The sequence below is a fragment of the Sprattus sprattus genome (assembly GCF_963457725.1).
Source record: "Sprattus sprattus genome assembly, chromosome: 5".
NCBI lineage: Eukaryota > Metazoa > Chordata > Actinopteri > Clupeiformes > Clupeidae > Sprattus > Sprattus sprattus.
In genome coordinates, this window is record NC_137924.1 from 27,219,965 (window position 1) to 27,237,811 (window position 17,847).

Below are 17,847 nucleotides of genomic sequence, written 5' to 3' on the forward strand. Positions count from 1 at the left end.
CTCTGGTAGAGTGGGGGATTTCGAATCATTTATTAATCTTTGATTTAAATACTTTGAAGCACAGACACAGATTTGTATTAATCACATCCTTAAATCTGAAGTGATTTTGTTTTCATATTTCATGTGATTGCAATGTTTGTACACTTGCTATTGGATTGTATTTCTTATTACTTTGTAGTTGCTTGAAAGGCACATTAGCTTTTTGAGGTTTAAGGTATTTTCTCTTCTGCTTTCAGTTTCACACATTGATGTTAAATGTCTTGTAACAACAAAACAATGTGGACCAGATCCCTTTGTTATGCTTTTATTCAGACTTCAGCATTATCTTTGCCAAGCCGGAAAGCTACTTCCAACAAAGTAGAATATCATAACTCTATTGCGGTTTGGATAAAACTATCTGCTAAGAATCAAATACAAATGTAACCAAGATGAATGATATGACTTATACTATATGACACAGTAAAGTGCTGCTTTTGTTTTAAAAATAAACATGAATTTCTGCCTTTTCACCAGTGAAAGAAATAGAAATCTATTAGCCTTTTTATTTTATAAACAATTTTTAAGGCATTATCTTCAAGATTCAGAAAAGTTATTCAACTTAAACCAAAAAGACAGCAAGCCAGTATGGGGGGCAGGACAGGGCAGGGAGGGTTGGGTCTGTGTCTAGCAGGCCAGTATGAGAGACAGGGTGGGGTCTGTGTCTAGCAGGCCAGTATGAGAGACAGGGTGGGGTCTGTGTCTAGCAGGCCAGTATGAGAGGCAGGGTGGGGTCTGTGTCTAGCAGGCCAGTATGAGAGGCAGGGTGGGGTCTGTGTCTAGCAGGCCAGTATGAGAGGCAGGATGGGGTCTGTGTCTAGCAGGCCAGTATGAAAGGCTGGGTGTGGTCTGTGTCTAGCAGGCCAATATGAGAGGCAGGGTGGGGTCTGTGTCTAGCAGGCCAGTATAAGAGGAAGGGTGGGGTCTGTGTCTAGCAGGCCAGTATGGGAGGCAGGGTGGGGTCTGTGTCTAGCAGGCCAGTATGGGAGGCAGGGTGGGGTCTGTGTCTATCAGTATGTCAGTATGAGCCGGCCCCTCTTCAGCAGGGGGGTTAGGGGGGAGAGGGGGTAAAGGCAGTCAAACCCCAGGAGCTGTCGGGTGGACGACTCCCAGTCGCGGCCGAACTCCAGCCGGCTGCACACACACGGGTACTGCCTGTCTGCCCAGCACACCCAATCCACCGCTCGCTTCAGGGCCTCCCACTCTGGACAGCTGTGGTCAACATGCAACAAAATGCACACAATGATATATGTACAGTAAGAGTTGGAAATAAGAGAAACGTGTACTTCTGCAATTGTTGCTGTTCTTCTTTCTCTCACACAAACACACACACACACACACACACACAAACACACACACACTCACCTGTGTTGAGGAGGTTCTCTGAGGCGGAACAGTGACTGCAGCAGCTCTCCCTTGACCAGCTTCTTCACTCGCACCAGCTGCAGGATCAGCAGGGTGGACACCAGCCTCAGGATGTCAGCGTGGGCCTTGGGTCCTGAGAGAGAATCAACAAACACGTACATAAACACACATTTACATCCCTGCTTTCATTTGGACCAACGGGGCAAAGGCAATAGAACAAGATTTAAATAAAGGTCTTACATGCCAATAAAGAGGTTTAAATGGGAAACATGCGCCTATACAGATGAGATATTAATAATTTATAAGAGTAAACAAAAAGGCTCTTCTCCATATTTGTAGGCTAGCTATTATAGGTGAGAACGAGCAAAACTTCAAGCCTCCCCATCTGAAGTGTAATGATTATTATTTGGACATTGTTTTTTTACCGAGTGTAAAACAGACTTCATCAGTGAAGCCTTAAATATGACTGGAAATGTTCTGTGTAGTGTGTGCACAACAGGGGTATGTTCTCACCCAGAGAAGCGATGCCCTTGTCTTTCAGGAAAACTCCGGCAAAGAAGTTCAAATCCACACTGAGGAGAGATCCCACTGCCTCAGTGCACTCCCAGTATCCCTCCTAATGAGGCAGTAGAGAAGTAAGGAAATAAGTCGGCAAACGATTACACAACAAATTCATAATAGTGTCATGAAATTTATGACAACCAAAATATAAAGAGGCATCCATTTCGTATTGAGTCATAAGTATACAGTACTATCAGTTTGCATTATTACTAGTGCTGTCAGTATAACGCGTTATTAACGGCGTTAACGCAAACCCACTTTAACGCCGTCAATTTTTTTATCGAGCGATTAATGCGTTGTTAAAAAAACAAAAAACTTTTACCTTTAAAAGTTGTGTTGTGCAAAAGAAGCGAGCTTCACTGTTGTCTGAAAATGTCAACAGGCAGCTGGCTGAAAGAAGAAGTAGGTTTACCTTTTATTGGTAACCTTGTTTTGAAATTAGAGGCCTGGGGCCGTATTCACAAAGCCTTTTATCTTACCACTAGGAGTGCTCCTAACTCGCGCTAAAACCTTTTACGTAGGAGTAATTTCTTAAAAGTGATTCACAACGGCTCTGAGACCTACTCATACTAAGGATAATACCAACTCCTAAGCTTAAGATAAAACCACCGTTGCTATGGATGACGTCGACTCTCATGCACGAGTTTAGAAGGGGTGAGGACGGTGATTGGTTGTTGACAGGCTCTCTCATTAAAAACTCATTCGTGACGTCCCTCTAACAATCCCACTATATCAACTGAAAATAAGAGAATAACCTAGGCTTCACATTAAGTCATATTAAATAGTTATGGACAGTGCAGTTAGCAGAATGCACACGCATGATGACAAGTTTGTGCATCCAACGGGAATGACACTTTGCACGTTAAGAGAAATAAAAAACGATCAATATAAAATATGGCAATTGCATGTAATCAAGGCAGTAATAATTAAAGCACCCAGCAAACTGTTAGGATATTATATTTCCAGCCCTTGACCACTTCAAATATCAGCACATACGGCCCTTCAAGCGAAACGAACGTGAAACGTATAGCGAAAGCCTACTGGTCCCAGGACCAATAGCCATGTCACCCCAGCGGCATCCAGCTGGTAAGTTCTTAAAAAACTGCTGCAGACCGCTCTCCGTTGAAATGCACGAGTCGAAAACGTCCTCATCTTTTGATGGGGCAATTATTGTAATGTGTGGACATTCACTGGACATTCCTGCGATCGCCATGGAATTTACTTTGATCTTGTGTAATTGGCGATTGTCCAAAGGGCAAAGGCAACTGGATAAACTGTTGGATGATGTGGGGTCTACAGTGCGTTGATAGTTTGATGAATTAAACGGCTGACTGATTCCCAGTGTCGTCATTTGCGTTTTCCGCGAAGCCAAATAGGCTATATTTATGTTTCCAAACATTTCACTTCGGGACACATCGTTGTTTAAAGGCGTCATTGCATCCCGCGCTAATTCTACGACAATATTAATACCTTCACGGTTTAAGCAATGTCTTTTATCAATTCCAAGTCGGCTGCAGCCATCTTACGATTTTTTGTGAATAGGTCTTAGGGCGTATTCACACCTACCCCGTTTGGTCCGGACCAAACGACCAAATGGACCAGATTTTCGTTGGTTCGGACCTTTTGGGATGGTCTGAATACAAACCACCGAACTCTGGTCCGGACCAAACAAGCGGACCGAGACCGAGCTGAAAGGTCGGACTCAGTCCGGATCAAACAACCCTGGTGCGGACCTTTTGGAGGTGTGAAAGCAGACTGGACCTAATCCCAGACTTTTTGCTATTTTGTACCTCGGGGGCTTCCGTCGTTGGTCTGGTGTTGTTGGGTAACAGAGTGTAAAGTGCTACTGTTAGGCTACCGGTATTAATTTGTCAAACTTTTGGGAAAAACGAAAAATCTTAATACAATGAGTAGGGGACAAACCTGGGCCGAGGAGGAGACCCGTGCGCTTGTGGACATTTTGACAGATGCCCACATTTCATATATGTTGGAGCGTACACATAAAAACGCGACGTATTTGGCATATTTTCTGAGAAAATGAAAGAGTCCGGTTTCAATCGTTCGCCTGATCAGTGCAGGCTCAAACTGAAAAAACTACGCCAGACGTAGGCCTATATAAAAATTCGGGACACCCTGTCAAAAAGTGGTTCATCCAGTGATGCCAAGCTGAAGTTCAAATACTGGCGGCGGCCGTCTTTATTTAAAATTCGCCGTGCATATGTAAACTATAGCGTTTTGGCCGGTTTCCAGGGTAAAGTTCAAAACTGACACCTAGCTGGCTCCATGCACCATCGAATTACCTTTAAAAAGAGCCCAGATTTAAGAAATTTGAACTTACTTGAGAGAAACAAGAGCATTAAATGTATATCGCGGGTGCATATAAACAATATATGAGAGGGAGAGAGAGAGAGAGAGAGAGAGAGAGAGAGATGATGGAGTGATTAAGAGAGGGTATATGGGTTCAGCTCTGCTCAGCTCTCTACAGCAGCAGTAACATTGTTACACAGTTGTGAAAATAGCAAAACATTGAAAATGCATATAGATTTGATAATATTAGCATACGGCACGGAAAGCGTCCATGAACTGTCTTAGCACTTTGTGTTGCGCGTGTCGGTTCTGACCAATAGCTGAACGACCTCGGGGAGCGTGGCTTTGTTGTCAGAATTTGGTCCGTTTACTGAAACGTACACAGTCTGAAAGCGAACCGCACCAAAAAAAAAAAAAAAGGTTCGGACCAAAGCAAGTGAACTATCGGACTTTCCTGGTCTGAATACGCCCTTAGTGACTTAGGAGTCCTCATGAGGAGTTTTAAGCTGTCCTAGACTTAGGTGCTACTTTTAGGGATAAAATATTTTGTGAATTGCTCTTAGTAAAAAAAATTAGGAGTCCTACATTTAAGACTGACACGCCCATTATTTTTAGGAGTTTCTCCTAAATTCGCCACTTATGACCTACTTTTAGCCCTAAGATTCTTTGTGAATACGGCCCCTGACTTCTATGTTCAAAGCAAACTTGAAAAAAAAGAAAATATTAAGCCATGGTTTAACTGCACTATAGGCTGAGTCCTTGTTTATCTGAAATGTGCACTTTATAATTTTATTTTGTACCGCCCTGTTTGGCAATGTTGTTTTTCAATAAAAAAAAATGGCATAAAGCAAGCCAATCCACTTTTCCATGTTGATAAGAGCATTAATAAAATAAAAATTATGGAAAAAAATTATTGAAGGGACATTTAGAATAGATACAACTTTGCGATTAATCGCGATTAATTTTGAGTTAACTATGACAAAAATGCGATTAATCGCGATTAAATATTTGAATCGTTTGACAGCACTAATTATTACTGATGGATGATTTTTGAATAGCAGGCATCTTACTGGGCTCTGAAGACATGCCAGTCTCTCCCAAGTCTCTCCCAAGCCGTCGCCCTTCCTGCAATGGAGAACTCATCCGTTTTACACACTCCAGAGTGTGCTCACATGTTTTAGACTCCTGATTATGCTCACATGTTTTACAGACTCCTGAGTGTGCTCACATGTTTTACAGACTCCTGAGTGTGCTCACATGTTTTACAGACTCCTGAGTGTGCTCTCATGTTTTACAGACTCCTGAGTGTGCTCTCATGTATTACAGACTCCTGAGTGTGCTCTCATGTTTTATAACAAGTGTTCACACACCCAAAACACAACATGCTGTCACAAAAGCATCCAGTGCAAAGCCTCTCTGTTTTTTTAGTGTGCACAGATAAAGACTAGAGAAATGACAGAAAAGTGAATGTATTTATTCCTTTACCGTGGCGTCCCCGTTTTCCTCATTGCTTTCTTCTCACGACCGATAGAACAACCACTCATGCTGCGAGGTGCGGCATCTGCTGCCATGGACCAGCTGAGAGAACACTCCTCCATCACGTCAAAGTCTTGGAAACGCACAGTTGCTTTTCTGAATCTCTTTTCTGAAACGGCAGGAGAAGCAGCCACATAGACAGGAGGAGAAGGAGGAGGAGAAGGGGCAGAGATGATATCTGAGGGAGCAGAGAGACAGTCCAAAGAAGATTTTTCTGAGAAACCTGCATAGTCACACTCCTGAGGAGGGGCAGCAGAGAGGTGCCGAGAGGTTTGAGGACAAGGAGGAGGAGGAAGAGGAGCAGCATGCCTGGAGAAGCTTGACCGGAGGAAGCCCGAAAAAGGAGTAGAGAGGTGCAGAGAGGATTGAGGAGGAGGAGGAGGAGCAGAGAGGTGCCGAGAGGATATAGGAGGAGGAGGAGGAGGAGGAGGCATGGAAAAAAGTCCATGCTGCTGAGAGGTTTGAGGAGGAGGAGGAGCAGGAGCAAAGAGGAGCTGAGAGGTTTGAGTTGGAGGAGGATGAGGAGGAGCAGGCATGGATTGGCTTGAAAAAGCCCGAAAAGTTCCATGCTGCTGCTGCTGCTGCTGCTGGAGTGTGTGATGCTGCTCCATGAGAAAAGACAGGGCAGGAGCTCCAAAGAGAGGAGCACAGGTAAAAGCAGAAGCACTGGTAGCATGGGGAAGAGCACTGGATAGGGCAAGAGCAAGGTCAGGGGCATGGGCAAGAGTAGGAGCACGGTCAAGAGAATTAGCTCCACCTTCAAAGCTGAAACCATGAGAGTGCTGAGAACCAAACAAGACAGGAGGGGGAGGGTCTGGGGTAGGACCAGAGAAGATCGGAGAAGGAGGAGAAGCAGGAGCACAGGCAGGAGCCGGAGCACGGGCAGAACCAAGTTGGGACAGTTGCATCTCTAAGGGACCATGAGCCATACACCTCCCAAGACTTGGTTCAGGAATTAATCTTAATGATCTTTTTTGCATCTCTCGGGGACAAGGGGCCATCTTCTTGACAAAGGACTTCTCGAGGAGGGGAGCACGCCTCTCAAGACTTAGGTCTTCCGGAGCCACCATTGCAGAAAAGTCATTATACACTTCTTCAGTTTCTACGCAGGGGGCACCGATAGGGTCGATAGAGTAGTTTATACACCATGGAAGGGCTATAGCGAGGGGCGGGTCGTCTAGTGAACAACTGTAGTTACATTCATCCAAGGCCTGAAAAACAAGAGAGGGGAGATTTAAATCCCTGTAGGACTGTTTTTATACTGACTAATCAGTGGATTGAAAAACTGTAGATAACACAGACAGCAGACTGCTCCAGACATTGAGGAATTTCAATTGAACTGAATATGATTTTGATTTGAATTTCAAATTAATTTTAAAATGTAAAGTATTCTCACACAATTTGAAGGAACTCAGGTAAGGTTACAGTGAACCAAAATCGATTGAATTCAGGTCAGATTGATTGAAATTATGTTATTATTGACTGACCCTTTGTTCTAGGGAACGTGAACCAATATGGGGGGATGTTGGGAAGTAAGCGGGAGATGAACTCCCTGTCTAGAGAATCATAAAGACAGTGTTAGTCACAGTAGCACCAGTAAACTAGGGGCAGCAGTGGCCTACTGGTTAGTGTTTCAGGCTGGAAACCATAGGGTGGCCGCTTCAATCCCCGACCAGTAGGAAAAATGTGGGCGGCTGAAGTGCCCTTGAGCAAGGCCCCTAACCCCGATTAATGCTCCCAGGCAGCTCCGGGTTAGTGTAACTTCACTTCACTGTGTGTGTGTCACTTCCCTGGATGGGTCAAATGCAGCGGTGGAATTCAGAGTGTGTGTGTGTCTACACCACCTCTACCATAGAGTCACTTTAACTTCACTTCACTTAAATCACCACCTGTCTTTCCCTGATTAGTCACTTTTTCTGGAAGGTGTTTTTCCGTTTTAAGGCGTGGCATTATGGACAGAGATTATTTCTGATATGGAGCTGAAACACTCGTTTGGTCGGAGATCATTTTCTTTCTAAAATGAAAATGAGTGAGAATGAAGATTTACTGCTCAACTACCAGAGGAATTGCTTAACTAAAGTGGAAACCTAGAAATCTAATTCAGCTCTGAATTAATTTGAAATAAACCACACACCTGTAGATTCATATTATCTGATTCTTGAGAATAGCAACCAGACATCCTTATGGCATGTGAAAAAAACCAACAACAAAACAAAGTCTGAGGAGCTCAAACTGCTCGTAAGCTGACACACTTAGCACAAACTGCAAACTGTCTCATCCTCTTTTCTGGGGAAGATCGTTCAGGAGCTTTGAAAACATTTCTGTCTATTTTCACTCCCACCACACCTACCTCGTATGTCTCTTCCTCCTCATCAGATGACATGTCACAACACACCTAGAACATCAACACCAGAATAACATGTCACAACACAACAAGAATGTCAACACCAGAATAACATGTCACAAATGTCAACATTACCTTCCATTTAAACTCCCACCACACTTACCTGGTCGTATACATCTTCTTCATCGTATACATCTTCCTCATGAGAGGACTGACTGAACTCCATAGAAAGTCTACACCAAAAAATCACAACACAATCAGAACGTCAACACCAAAATTACATCACAGCACAACTTGAACATCAACTAGAACATCAACACAAAAATAACACGTCACAACACAACTAGTTTGTTGTATCTTCGTACCCATATTCCTCCTCTTCAACTTCCATTTCATCTGCAGAGAAGTTACTCATACAACAGCCCACATTGACAAGTATTCCATATTCCTCCTTTTCATCTTCCCAGCCCATATAAGGTAACAGGTCAACTTCCTCTTCTGCAATCAGTTTGAGGATGTCTGTGAACCCCTCATCAGGCTTCGTGGAATCCTAGAATGAGGGAGGGATGTGAAATACTTCACTTGGGGCTCACAGTTTTGTGGTGTGAAAATGTGTGAAAACTATTTTACATAAAAATATACATACATTTGAGGTTGTTGCAGACATGAAGGAATATATAATTTGCACATTCCCACAATATTATTATATGAAGGCTATATTATTATTATTATTTTTCTTTTAGTTCACTTATTAGCATACTGTACTGAATTGGCTACCTAGAGAGCTTTTCAATCACCTCAGATGAAGTCAATTGGGAATTTACCATTTGTATCTGATTTTGACCTTTGACCCCTGACCTTTCTCAGTGAGGTCAAGAGAATACATACCCTCTCCTCAATGGCCACAAAGCTGGTGAACTGGGAAAGGATGGAGAACTCTTTGCTGAGCTCGACGATGAAGGACTTCATCTCAGCTTTCTTTCCCTACGAGAGATAGAACACAGACAGACCCGTCCTCAGCAGAGATTTATCATAACACAGCACGATGGAACACAACTAGAACGTTAAAAACAGCATGATGGAACACAACTAAAAAATCACATCACAACACAACTAGAATGTCTACACCAAAATAACATGTCACAGCACAACTAGAACATCAACTCAAAACATACACACATGTATTATCACACAGGAAAGTCTAAACATACACCCACTCACACAAACACACACACACACTGACACAAACACTCACACACACACACACACACACACACACACACACACACACACACACACACACACACACACACACACACACACACACACAGACAGACAGACACACTGACGCACCTCGTGTTCAGCTTCATCCATGTGAAGAATACCCTCCTCATAATCTCTAATAACTGCTCTTGCTGTGAGCTTGTGAAGGAGCTAGAGACCAACAGAGAGAGAGAGAGAAAGAGAGAGAGAGAGAATTAATACAAACTAAATCTATACATTTGAAATGTATCACACCAGTCGAAAAACATCAATCTAACTTAATGTATGAGAGCAGGTTATCTACAAAATATCTAACAGACACCTAATACAGAGATTCAGTTGGACCCAGGTTCTGTAATGTTTTAGATTAGCAATAATCCGTAGTTGTTCATACCGTGCCCTTACTCTTCTGCAGTTCTGTGGTGGACACCATGGTCTTAATCTCTTTCCCACACAGGTCTCCATAGAGAGCAGCCTGCAGAGGCGAGAGGCATTGAGGACGAAAGGCATTAACGTTCAATCATGGAACAACCATCCTTAGAATGAATCAGAACATGTAGTCATATTATACAGACAGGCAGAGAGAGAGAGAGAGAGAGAGAGAGAGAGAGAGAGAGAGAGAGCGAGAAAGCGAGAGAGAACTGTCCTTCACTTTGAAAAGTAGAGACTAAACACACACATACTCGTACACTTACACTGACACCCCCTCGCTCTATACCCACGTTACTCTACCTGTGTGCAGTGGGGTACAAAGCCTTTCTCTCGTTACTCTACCTGTGTGCAGTGGGGTATGAAGCCTTTCTCTCGTTACTCTACCTGTGTGCAGTGGGGTATGAAGCCTTTCTCTCGTTACTCTACCTGTGTGCAGTGGGGTATGAAGCCTTTCTCTCGTTACTCTACCTGTGTGCAGTGGGGTATGAAGCCTTTCTCTCGTTACTCTACCTGTGTGCAGTGGGGTATGAAGCCTTTCTCTCGTTACTCTACCTGTGTGCAGTGGGGTACGAAGCCTTTCTCTCGTTACTCTACCTGTGTGCAGTGGGGTACGAAGCCGTAGACCAAGGTGTGGCAGTTGCTGAAGAGGGCGTGGAGCTGCGCAGGGGCCTGAACAGGAGGGGGCGCTGTTGGGTTGAACAGCTGCCACTTCACCGCCACTGAGCTGCAGCCTGGAGACGTCAACCGCCTCACCTGTGACTCCACCTGCCAGGTGACACAACAGCAGTGCAGTGACACAGCTGACCTGACCTGCACCTTTAAGCACACCTGTCTCTGAAAGCCACCTTTCTACTGGGAGGCAATTTGCATTTTGGCTTAAAGCTCCCCATTGTGCTTTTGGTATTGAAATGTGTTGGAGTGAAGACTTAGGGCCTCGTTCTATAACATTTTCTCAAGTTTATTCTGAAATATTTCTTACGGACTTCGGAAAACAAACGTAAAAAAAAGATCTCTGCCAGATTCATGAACGCCTGCAAATGTGTTCTTAAGCAGCAGAAGTGTTCTGAGCTGTGCTCCTCCGGAATAGGTTTATTAAATTGAAAGAACGTTCTCGTGCACCTGAATTTGCATACATACACGCCCCAACAGCTCCTTATAAGGGCATGCAAACGTTGTGAAGTGTGCAGTCGGATTTGACCGAATCCACGCAAGGGCAAATCGAAAGAGAGTCATGTCAAAGGGGAAAACGAGCACTGGTCGAGTTCACTGGTGCTGAAATGGAGGTACTGTTAAAGGATGTAGATGTGTCCATTCTATTCCACAATGAAAAATGTATTTATTCACTTACATTTGCTGTGTTCGTGTAGTCCTTTTATTTATTTTAGGACATAAAGATGCCTTGTAGAATCATGACTATAAATGTGAAACATAATTGTTAATGATACAAATATTCTCATATTTATTATTATTACTATAATTATTTAAATCCGAGGATGTCTGTAGAGTCGATGTGAACGCAATCACTACTGATTTCTCACAAATTCAGCCCTTAACACTTCTTACACAGAGCGGTCCAGTGGTGCATCTTATGTCGTAATGTAGGAATCGCAATGTAGGAATCGCATTTGGGAAAACTCTGGCCGATTTGCTATTTCGCTTTCTGAAAGTCTTCTGAAGCTCAGAACAAATCCCCGATGAGAAAACGTACTTGAATGCCAAATTTGTTTATAAGAGAATGAGGCCCATTGTTAGTTCGCGCGGAGACAAAGTTTACCTTCTCTGACCATGTGTGTCGGGTCTTTGTGTCAAAGAACTCGTAGGCTCCCCCGCCAGCCTGGGCTAGAGCTCGCAGCATATGTCTGTTAGCAGTTTTACTGTGGAAACAAACACACCAAACAGGTACAAACACACACACACACACACACACACACACACACACACACACACACACACACACACACACACACACACACACACATACACACACACACAAACATAATTTAACACATCCACACACCACAAACACAAATGTTTTGAATGATTCATTCAAAACCCCGGTAGCTGTTCGTCCAGGCGCGCAGTGCTGGAGAGCTCACCTGAGGCCACAGGTGAAGAGGCGCGTGTGGGCGGCGTTGCTGCGGGCCAGCTGCAGGGTGAGGGCGGGGTTGTGCACGTGGCCGTCAGACAGCAGCACCAGGCTCCTGGTGCCTCGGGAGGGTGGCAGCAGACTGAGGCTGCGCAGAGGCCTCCACAGCTCAGTGCTGCCCCCCACTGGTACGGAGATCTAATGACAAGAGCAGCAGGACACAAACTTACTGATACACAGAAACATAGACAAAAGAAAGTGCCCACTTTACAAACAAAATGAAGAGCTCACAAAAACATATCTTTGCTGTTGATGTTAAGTGTTGCTAAGATGGTGGCTATGGTGCCGCTGATGTGTTATAATACATAGCCTTGGTTGCTGGGTATGATTACTTGCATGTGGCATTAAGAGGTTTGGCCACTGTGAGAAGTCCCCAACCAATAGCACAGGAAATAATAAACTCAAACTACCGTTTATCCACTTTTGAGACGTTGCTGATGGTGTAACACAGCTGGTACATGCCAAAATATGTCAAATCCGAATTCTTATTCACTGTCATACCAGTCCAACCACTGGAACAACTCAGACGGTTATTTCATCTCAACTCTGAAAGACATTGGATAACACAGTGTCAAGTCCCACCCTGATGAACTTCTCGGCTGGTTCAAGCGCATCCCCAAGAACTTTGGAGAAGATGAAGGCATCCCTTTGATCTGCAAAAAAAAAGTTTAAGTTCGGCTTTAAAAATAGTCTATTCAGTGCAATTGAAGCATATTTCTCAAAAATATCTCAAAAAGTCCTCCTGTGTTGTAATAATTGTGGTTGCTTCAGTGATCATCAGTACCCACCTGTACCAAATAACACAATGTTGATCTTGATTTTTGTGTCCAGTTTGCTGAGGAGCTGCAGGGCGATCTGACGGGCGTTCAGCAGGGCCTCACCCCGCATCGACTCGGAGGAGTCCAGCAGGAGCACCACCTCCTCCACCAGGCAGCCAGACCCAGGGCTGGACTCCTCACCCTCCCCTCTGGTGGTCTCAAAGTCTGGGTAAAACACCAGCATACAGGCCTAGAGAGAGGTGCAGTCTGGGTAAAACACCAGCATACAGGCCTAGGGAGAGAGGTGCAGTCTGGGTAAAACACCAGCCTCCAGGCCTGGGGAAAGAGGTGCAGTCTTGGTGAAACACCTGCCTACAGTCCGAGGGGAAAAGTCACGTCTGGGTGTCTGAATGGTTGTATACAGTGGTTGTATACTGTGTGTGTGGTGTGTGTGTGTGTGTGTGTGTGTGTGTGTGTGTGTGTGTGTGTGTGTGTGTGTGTGTGTGTGTGTGTGTGTGTGTGTGTGTGTGTGTGTGTGTGTGTGTGTGTGTGCGTGTGTGCGCGCGTGTGTGTGTCTGTGTGTGTGTGTGAGGCACCCATTTTTGCCAAAACAAAGATAAGAGAGAGAGTAGTATAGTATAAAAACTTCAAGGAAGGGGCAAGTTGAGTAAAGTGACTTTAAACTACTTATCCACACACACACATTTGTTTTTTACTTTAAAAGGTGGAATAGGACAACAGAAACCTGTAAAGAGAATCAAGGGGAAGAAATGTAAAGTTCTTAAGTGAACATCTGAAATGCAGAGGCAATGAGTAAGGCACTGTGTCAGGGTGTTTTAAGGACTGTGAGCTTGTGTGGGTCTGACCTGGCTGTCCTTGTCAGGGTGTTTAAGTACTGTGAGCTTGTGTGGGTCAGACCTGGCTGTCCTTGTCAGGGTGTTTAAGTACTGTGAGCTTGTGTGGGTCAGACCTGGCGGTCTCTGTCAGGGTGTTTAAGGACTGTGAGCTTGTGTGGGTCAGACCTGGCGGTCTCTGTCAGGGTGTTTAAGGACTGTGAGCTTGTGTGGGTCTGACCTGGCTGTCTTTGTCAGGGTGTTTAAGGACTGTGAGCTTGAGTGGGTCAGACCTGGCGGTCTCTGTCAGGGTGTTTAAGGACTGTGAGCTTGTGTGGGTCTGACCTGGCTGTCCTTGTCTGGGTGGTTCTCCACCCACATTCGGGGCATGTGCATCTCAGACAGGGTGATGTAGAGGTGGAACCCGTCCGATCCCAGCATCTCCCCCGGCAACATTCCAACCACCGCCTTGCAGTCCGTCCTCTGCCGCACAGGAGAGAACAAGGTGGTCAACTCTCACTCAGTCAACACCACAACGCCTTCACCATTCAATCACCAGGTGCAACAAGACACAGGTCCATCACCAAACACATCCAACTGGAGACGAGTTCAAACAGTAATCCTTGAGCATCACTAAACCCTAAACACAACATGTGTACCCTTGGCCTCGACCACACTGTAAAAAATGATTTTGGGGTGTTGTAAATGTGCCTTAGTTAAATGTGTATATTATACATAAAATTACTACATTTTGTCAATCTCGCAATTATATTAGATAAACTACACTGAACTACCTAATTTTATTATGTAAAACAACACTTAGGACGACACATGTTATTTATTAGTAAACTCCATGCAAGACATTATGTAGAATGTGCAAGCAAAGAGTAATGGTGCAAGTGCCCAGTGAAACGTACACAATTTGTTTTAGTATTCAATAGACATGCGCATTTGACACTGGAACTCAACCATCACTGCTGCTGGCATGGTGCATATTTTGATCTACATATGCCTTTAAACAAATTGTATGACTTTCCACTTTACCAAAAGAAATATGAAACAGATCCTTTTGGAAAGGAATGATACCATTTACATTTAGTCATTTAGCAGACGCTTTTATCCAAAGTGACGTAAAAAGGAGAAAACAATCAAGCTATGAGCAATATAGACCTAGTGTTTCACAAATCCCCCTGAATTCTAGTTTGTTTTCATCTGGTCATCTGGTTTTGACGCTTTGCCTGTACTTTGGATTTCGCAAACCCTGCCTGCCCCTCGTCGGATTTGTCTGCTGGATTTATTGATCTCCTGGTTCTGACCCTCCTGCCTGTCCATCGGATTCTAAACTCCCTGCCTGCTCCTTGTGGAATTGTTTGTATACCTGACGGATTTCCTGGTTTTTACCCTGTTTTGATATTACAAAGTGAACTACACTTTTGCTACACACTGTGTCTGTTGTCGTGCTTTTGGGTTCCAACCTGTCTTCACCTGAAAACGTTACATAGTGTAACAATAAATAATACTACCTTACATAAGGAATAAAAGTGCAGGAATGTAGCTAACTGTAAGAGCGAGTTAAGTAGTAGTTAGAAGAGAGGATAAGGAGAGGAGGAGGAAGGTAGAGGAAGTGCAAGATAGGAAAAGAGGTGCTCCCTGAAGAGTTTGGTCTTCAAGAGCTTCTTTAAGGTAGAGAAGTGCTGGAGAGAGTGGGAAAGATATGGCTCACTGTGTTGTCTGCGTAGGATGATGTAGGCGCAAATACCTTGGTCTGAATGCGGTGAGTATCACAGCGCAGACTGGTGATCTCATAAGGCATCTCAATGGACAAACTGAGGGTAAACTCCCTATGAAGAACCAGTAAGGAGATACACATCAAATTATATTACAGTACAACATACAAACATTTTTAATGTGCAACAACCAAACAGAGGTATTGATAAAAGATTAGGATACATGAGGACGAATAATGAATGTGATTAGGATAAATAAGGATGATTCAAAACTCCACTGGAATGTTAAGTGGAGATATGTGAACCAGATGAAGACCCTTACCCATTGAGTTCACTCACACACACCTTCTCCACTGTATCCTGTCCAACACATAGTTTAATTTCATTACAAAAAACTCAATTTAACTGAAGGAACTCACAAATAAACCATGACCACTGAATAGAAAAACACTGATGACAGCTGACAATCAGGGGATGCTCCTCCTACCTGTGTCCTCTCATTGAGAGCAGAACTCTGTTGCCAGGGCGCCACGCTACCAGGCAACTGGAAGAAGATGGAGTCGGCCTTCACCAGCAGCTCAGATATAAAAGTGACCTTGATGAGGACGGTGGCCCCGGGAGGAAGGTTCCCCACACTGATGGTGAATACGTCCTAAAGGGGCGCACAGTGAGGACATCATCAAAAATAGCCGATTACACTGACAGATATCAAGTGTCCTAACTTCTCCAAACTGTCAAGTGTCCAAATATCCTAACTTCAACATCAGCTAAAAATTATAACATGCCATCACTATAAATTTGATTAGTTTGAAACATTTCCAAGTTAATTGAATTCATATGACAAAGTTTTGAGCTGGGTTTAGCTCATGGTTTCGTCCTGTCAAAAGAGAGTTTTTCCTTGCCGCCGTCCCATTGTCACATGCTTTAGGGAAGTTCAGGCCTTGGGCTCTACAAAGTGCCTTGAGTCAAAGATCTTTTATTATTGATTCTATATAAACAGGTAAAATTGAACACTACATATCTGAGCCATGTCTATGTGGATGAGTGCGTATGGTAGAGATCATGTGTATGATCACGTACAGGTGCGTCCTGGTCCATCAGGTAAGCCCCGTGGCCCTTCGCTATGGCCTGTTTGTACTCTTTACGAGCCTGCTCCTTCTCCTTCACCTGAGGGACACACACAGCACAACACATGGGTGAACCCGAGGAACAGAGACGCCACCAGAACCATGTCAGCTACACTGGGAGAGAAGTGACCTCTGTGTAGGCAATGCTGGAATGCACAAGGTACTATAGACGTATAGTCACTACAAAACCTCACCAGACACCACAAACACACACACACACACACACACACACACACACACACACACACACACACACACACACACACACACACACACACACACACACACACACACACACACACACACACACACACACACACCTAAAAACACCTTATGCTAATTAGTATTTCTCTCAGCTGGAGAGAAGAACAGAGCCCTGAGGCCCTGACAGATGAAGTCCTATATGAGTCACTATACCTCCCCAATCACATGCTTCCCATTGATGAAGGCCTATATGAGTTACTATACCTCCTCAATCACATGCTTCCCATTGATGAAGGCCTATATGAGTTACTTTACCTCCCCAATCACATGCTTCCCATTGATGAAGGCCTATATGAGTTACTATACCTCCCCAATCACATGCTTCCCATTGATGAAGGCCTATATGAGTTACTATACCTCCTCAATCACATGCTTCCCATTGATGAAGGCCTATATGAGTTACTATACCTCCTCAATCACATGCTTCCCATTGATGAAGGCCTATATGAGTTACTATACCTCCTCAATCACATGCTTCCCATTGATGAAGGCCTATGAGTTACTTTACCTCCCCTATCACATGCTTCCCATTGATGAAGGCCTCAAAGCCGCACACAGCTGCAGACTCCTCCAAGGGGAACACATACTTGGCCTCGATGGGAACGGTGTTCGGGTTGGAGTACGTCTGGAAGATGATGACCTATGGGAGATGGGAGAACAACAAACAGAGGCAATGGGGGACTAGCACTTACTTGGGAATTACAAAGCTTTCTAGTTAAGTGATTAGTCACAGTGTCTGAGGGGCAGAGAAAGAAAAATACTTTTCTGCTGATAATGACAATAATCTGATCATGTCTGTTGAAATGAAATATACCGCACCTGAGATAGCAGGTCCACCAGCTTGCACTTCACATGGACGGCCTCCAGGGGGAGCATCTGGCCAGCACTGTCCAGGAGACCAGCAGTCACGCTGTCCAGGGGGTTCTTGACGTCCCCGAACCCCCCATTGTCTTCACTGGCCACTAGAGACATGTACAGATTGCTTTCAGTGCATCGTGGATGATAACACTGCTTTTCTGTGTTGTACCAACCTTATTACATTGTATTAACACTATTTAGTACAATGTTATACACAATCTATCATTGTGAAACAGCTTATTAAAATGCTGTCTGTGTACCCTAACCCTAACATCAACCACAATCCTACT

At 44.2% G+C, this 17,847-nt stretch overlaps 1 protein-coding gene across 1 annotated transcript in view; it reads right to left on the reverse strand.

The window, feature by feature from the left end:
- Positions 1-472: 472 nt before the first annotated feature.
- LOC308366102 (protein mono-ADP-ribosyltransferase PARP4-like) overlaps positions 473-17,847 on the reverse strand; it is a 27,111-nt gene continuing 9,736 nt past the window's right edge. Inside the window, exons 15-37 of the mRNA XM_080839738.1 lie at positions 17,519-17,661; positions 17,208-17,339; positions 16,389-16,475; positions 15,796-15,960; positions 15,631-15,668; positions 15,341-15,422; positions 13,927-14,064; positions 12,779-12,998; positions 12,573-12,643; positions 11,941-12,128; positions 11,619-11,718; positions 10,439-10,609; positions 9,807-9,887; positions 9,503-9,583; positions 9,038-9,133; positions 8,515-8,699; positions 8,313-8,382; positions 8,156-8,200; positions 5,755-7,016; positions 5,340-5,394; positions 1,915-2,017; positions 1,402-1,534; positions 473-1,248 (exon numbers count right to left, since the gene is read on the reverse strand). Of these exons, the coding sequence (XP_080695864.1) occupies positions 1,047-1,248; positions 1,402-1,534; positions 1,915-2,017; positions 5,340-5,394; positions 5,755-7,016; positions 8,156-8,200; positions 8,313-8,382; positions 8,515-8,699; positions 9,038-9,133; positions 9,503-9,583; positions 9,807-9,887; positions 10,439-10,609; positions 11,619-11,718; positions 11,941-12,128; positions 12,573-12,643; positions 12,779-12,998; positions 13,927-14,064; positions 15,341-15,422; positions 15,631-15,668; positions 15,796-15,960; positions 16,389-16,475; positions 17,208-17,339; positions 17,519-17,661 (3,848 nt within the window). The 3' untranslated portion in view covers positions 473-1,046. The remainder of the gene's footprint in view (positions 1,249-1,401; positions 1,535-1,914; positions 2,018-5,339; positions 5,395-5,754; positions 7,017-8,155; positions 8,201-8,312; positions 8,383-8,514; positions 8,700-9,037; positions 9,134-9,502; positions 9,584-9,806; positions 9,888-10,438; positions 10,610-11,618; positions 11,719-11,940; positions 12,129-12,572; positions 12,644-12,778; positions 12,999-13,926; positions 14,065-15,340; positions 15,423-15,630; positions 15,669-15,795; positions 15,961-16,388; positions 16,476-17,207; positions 17,340-17,518; positions 17,662-17,847) is intronic.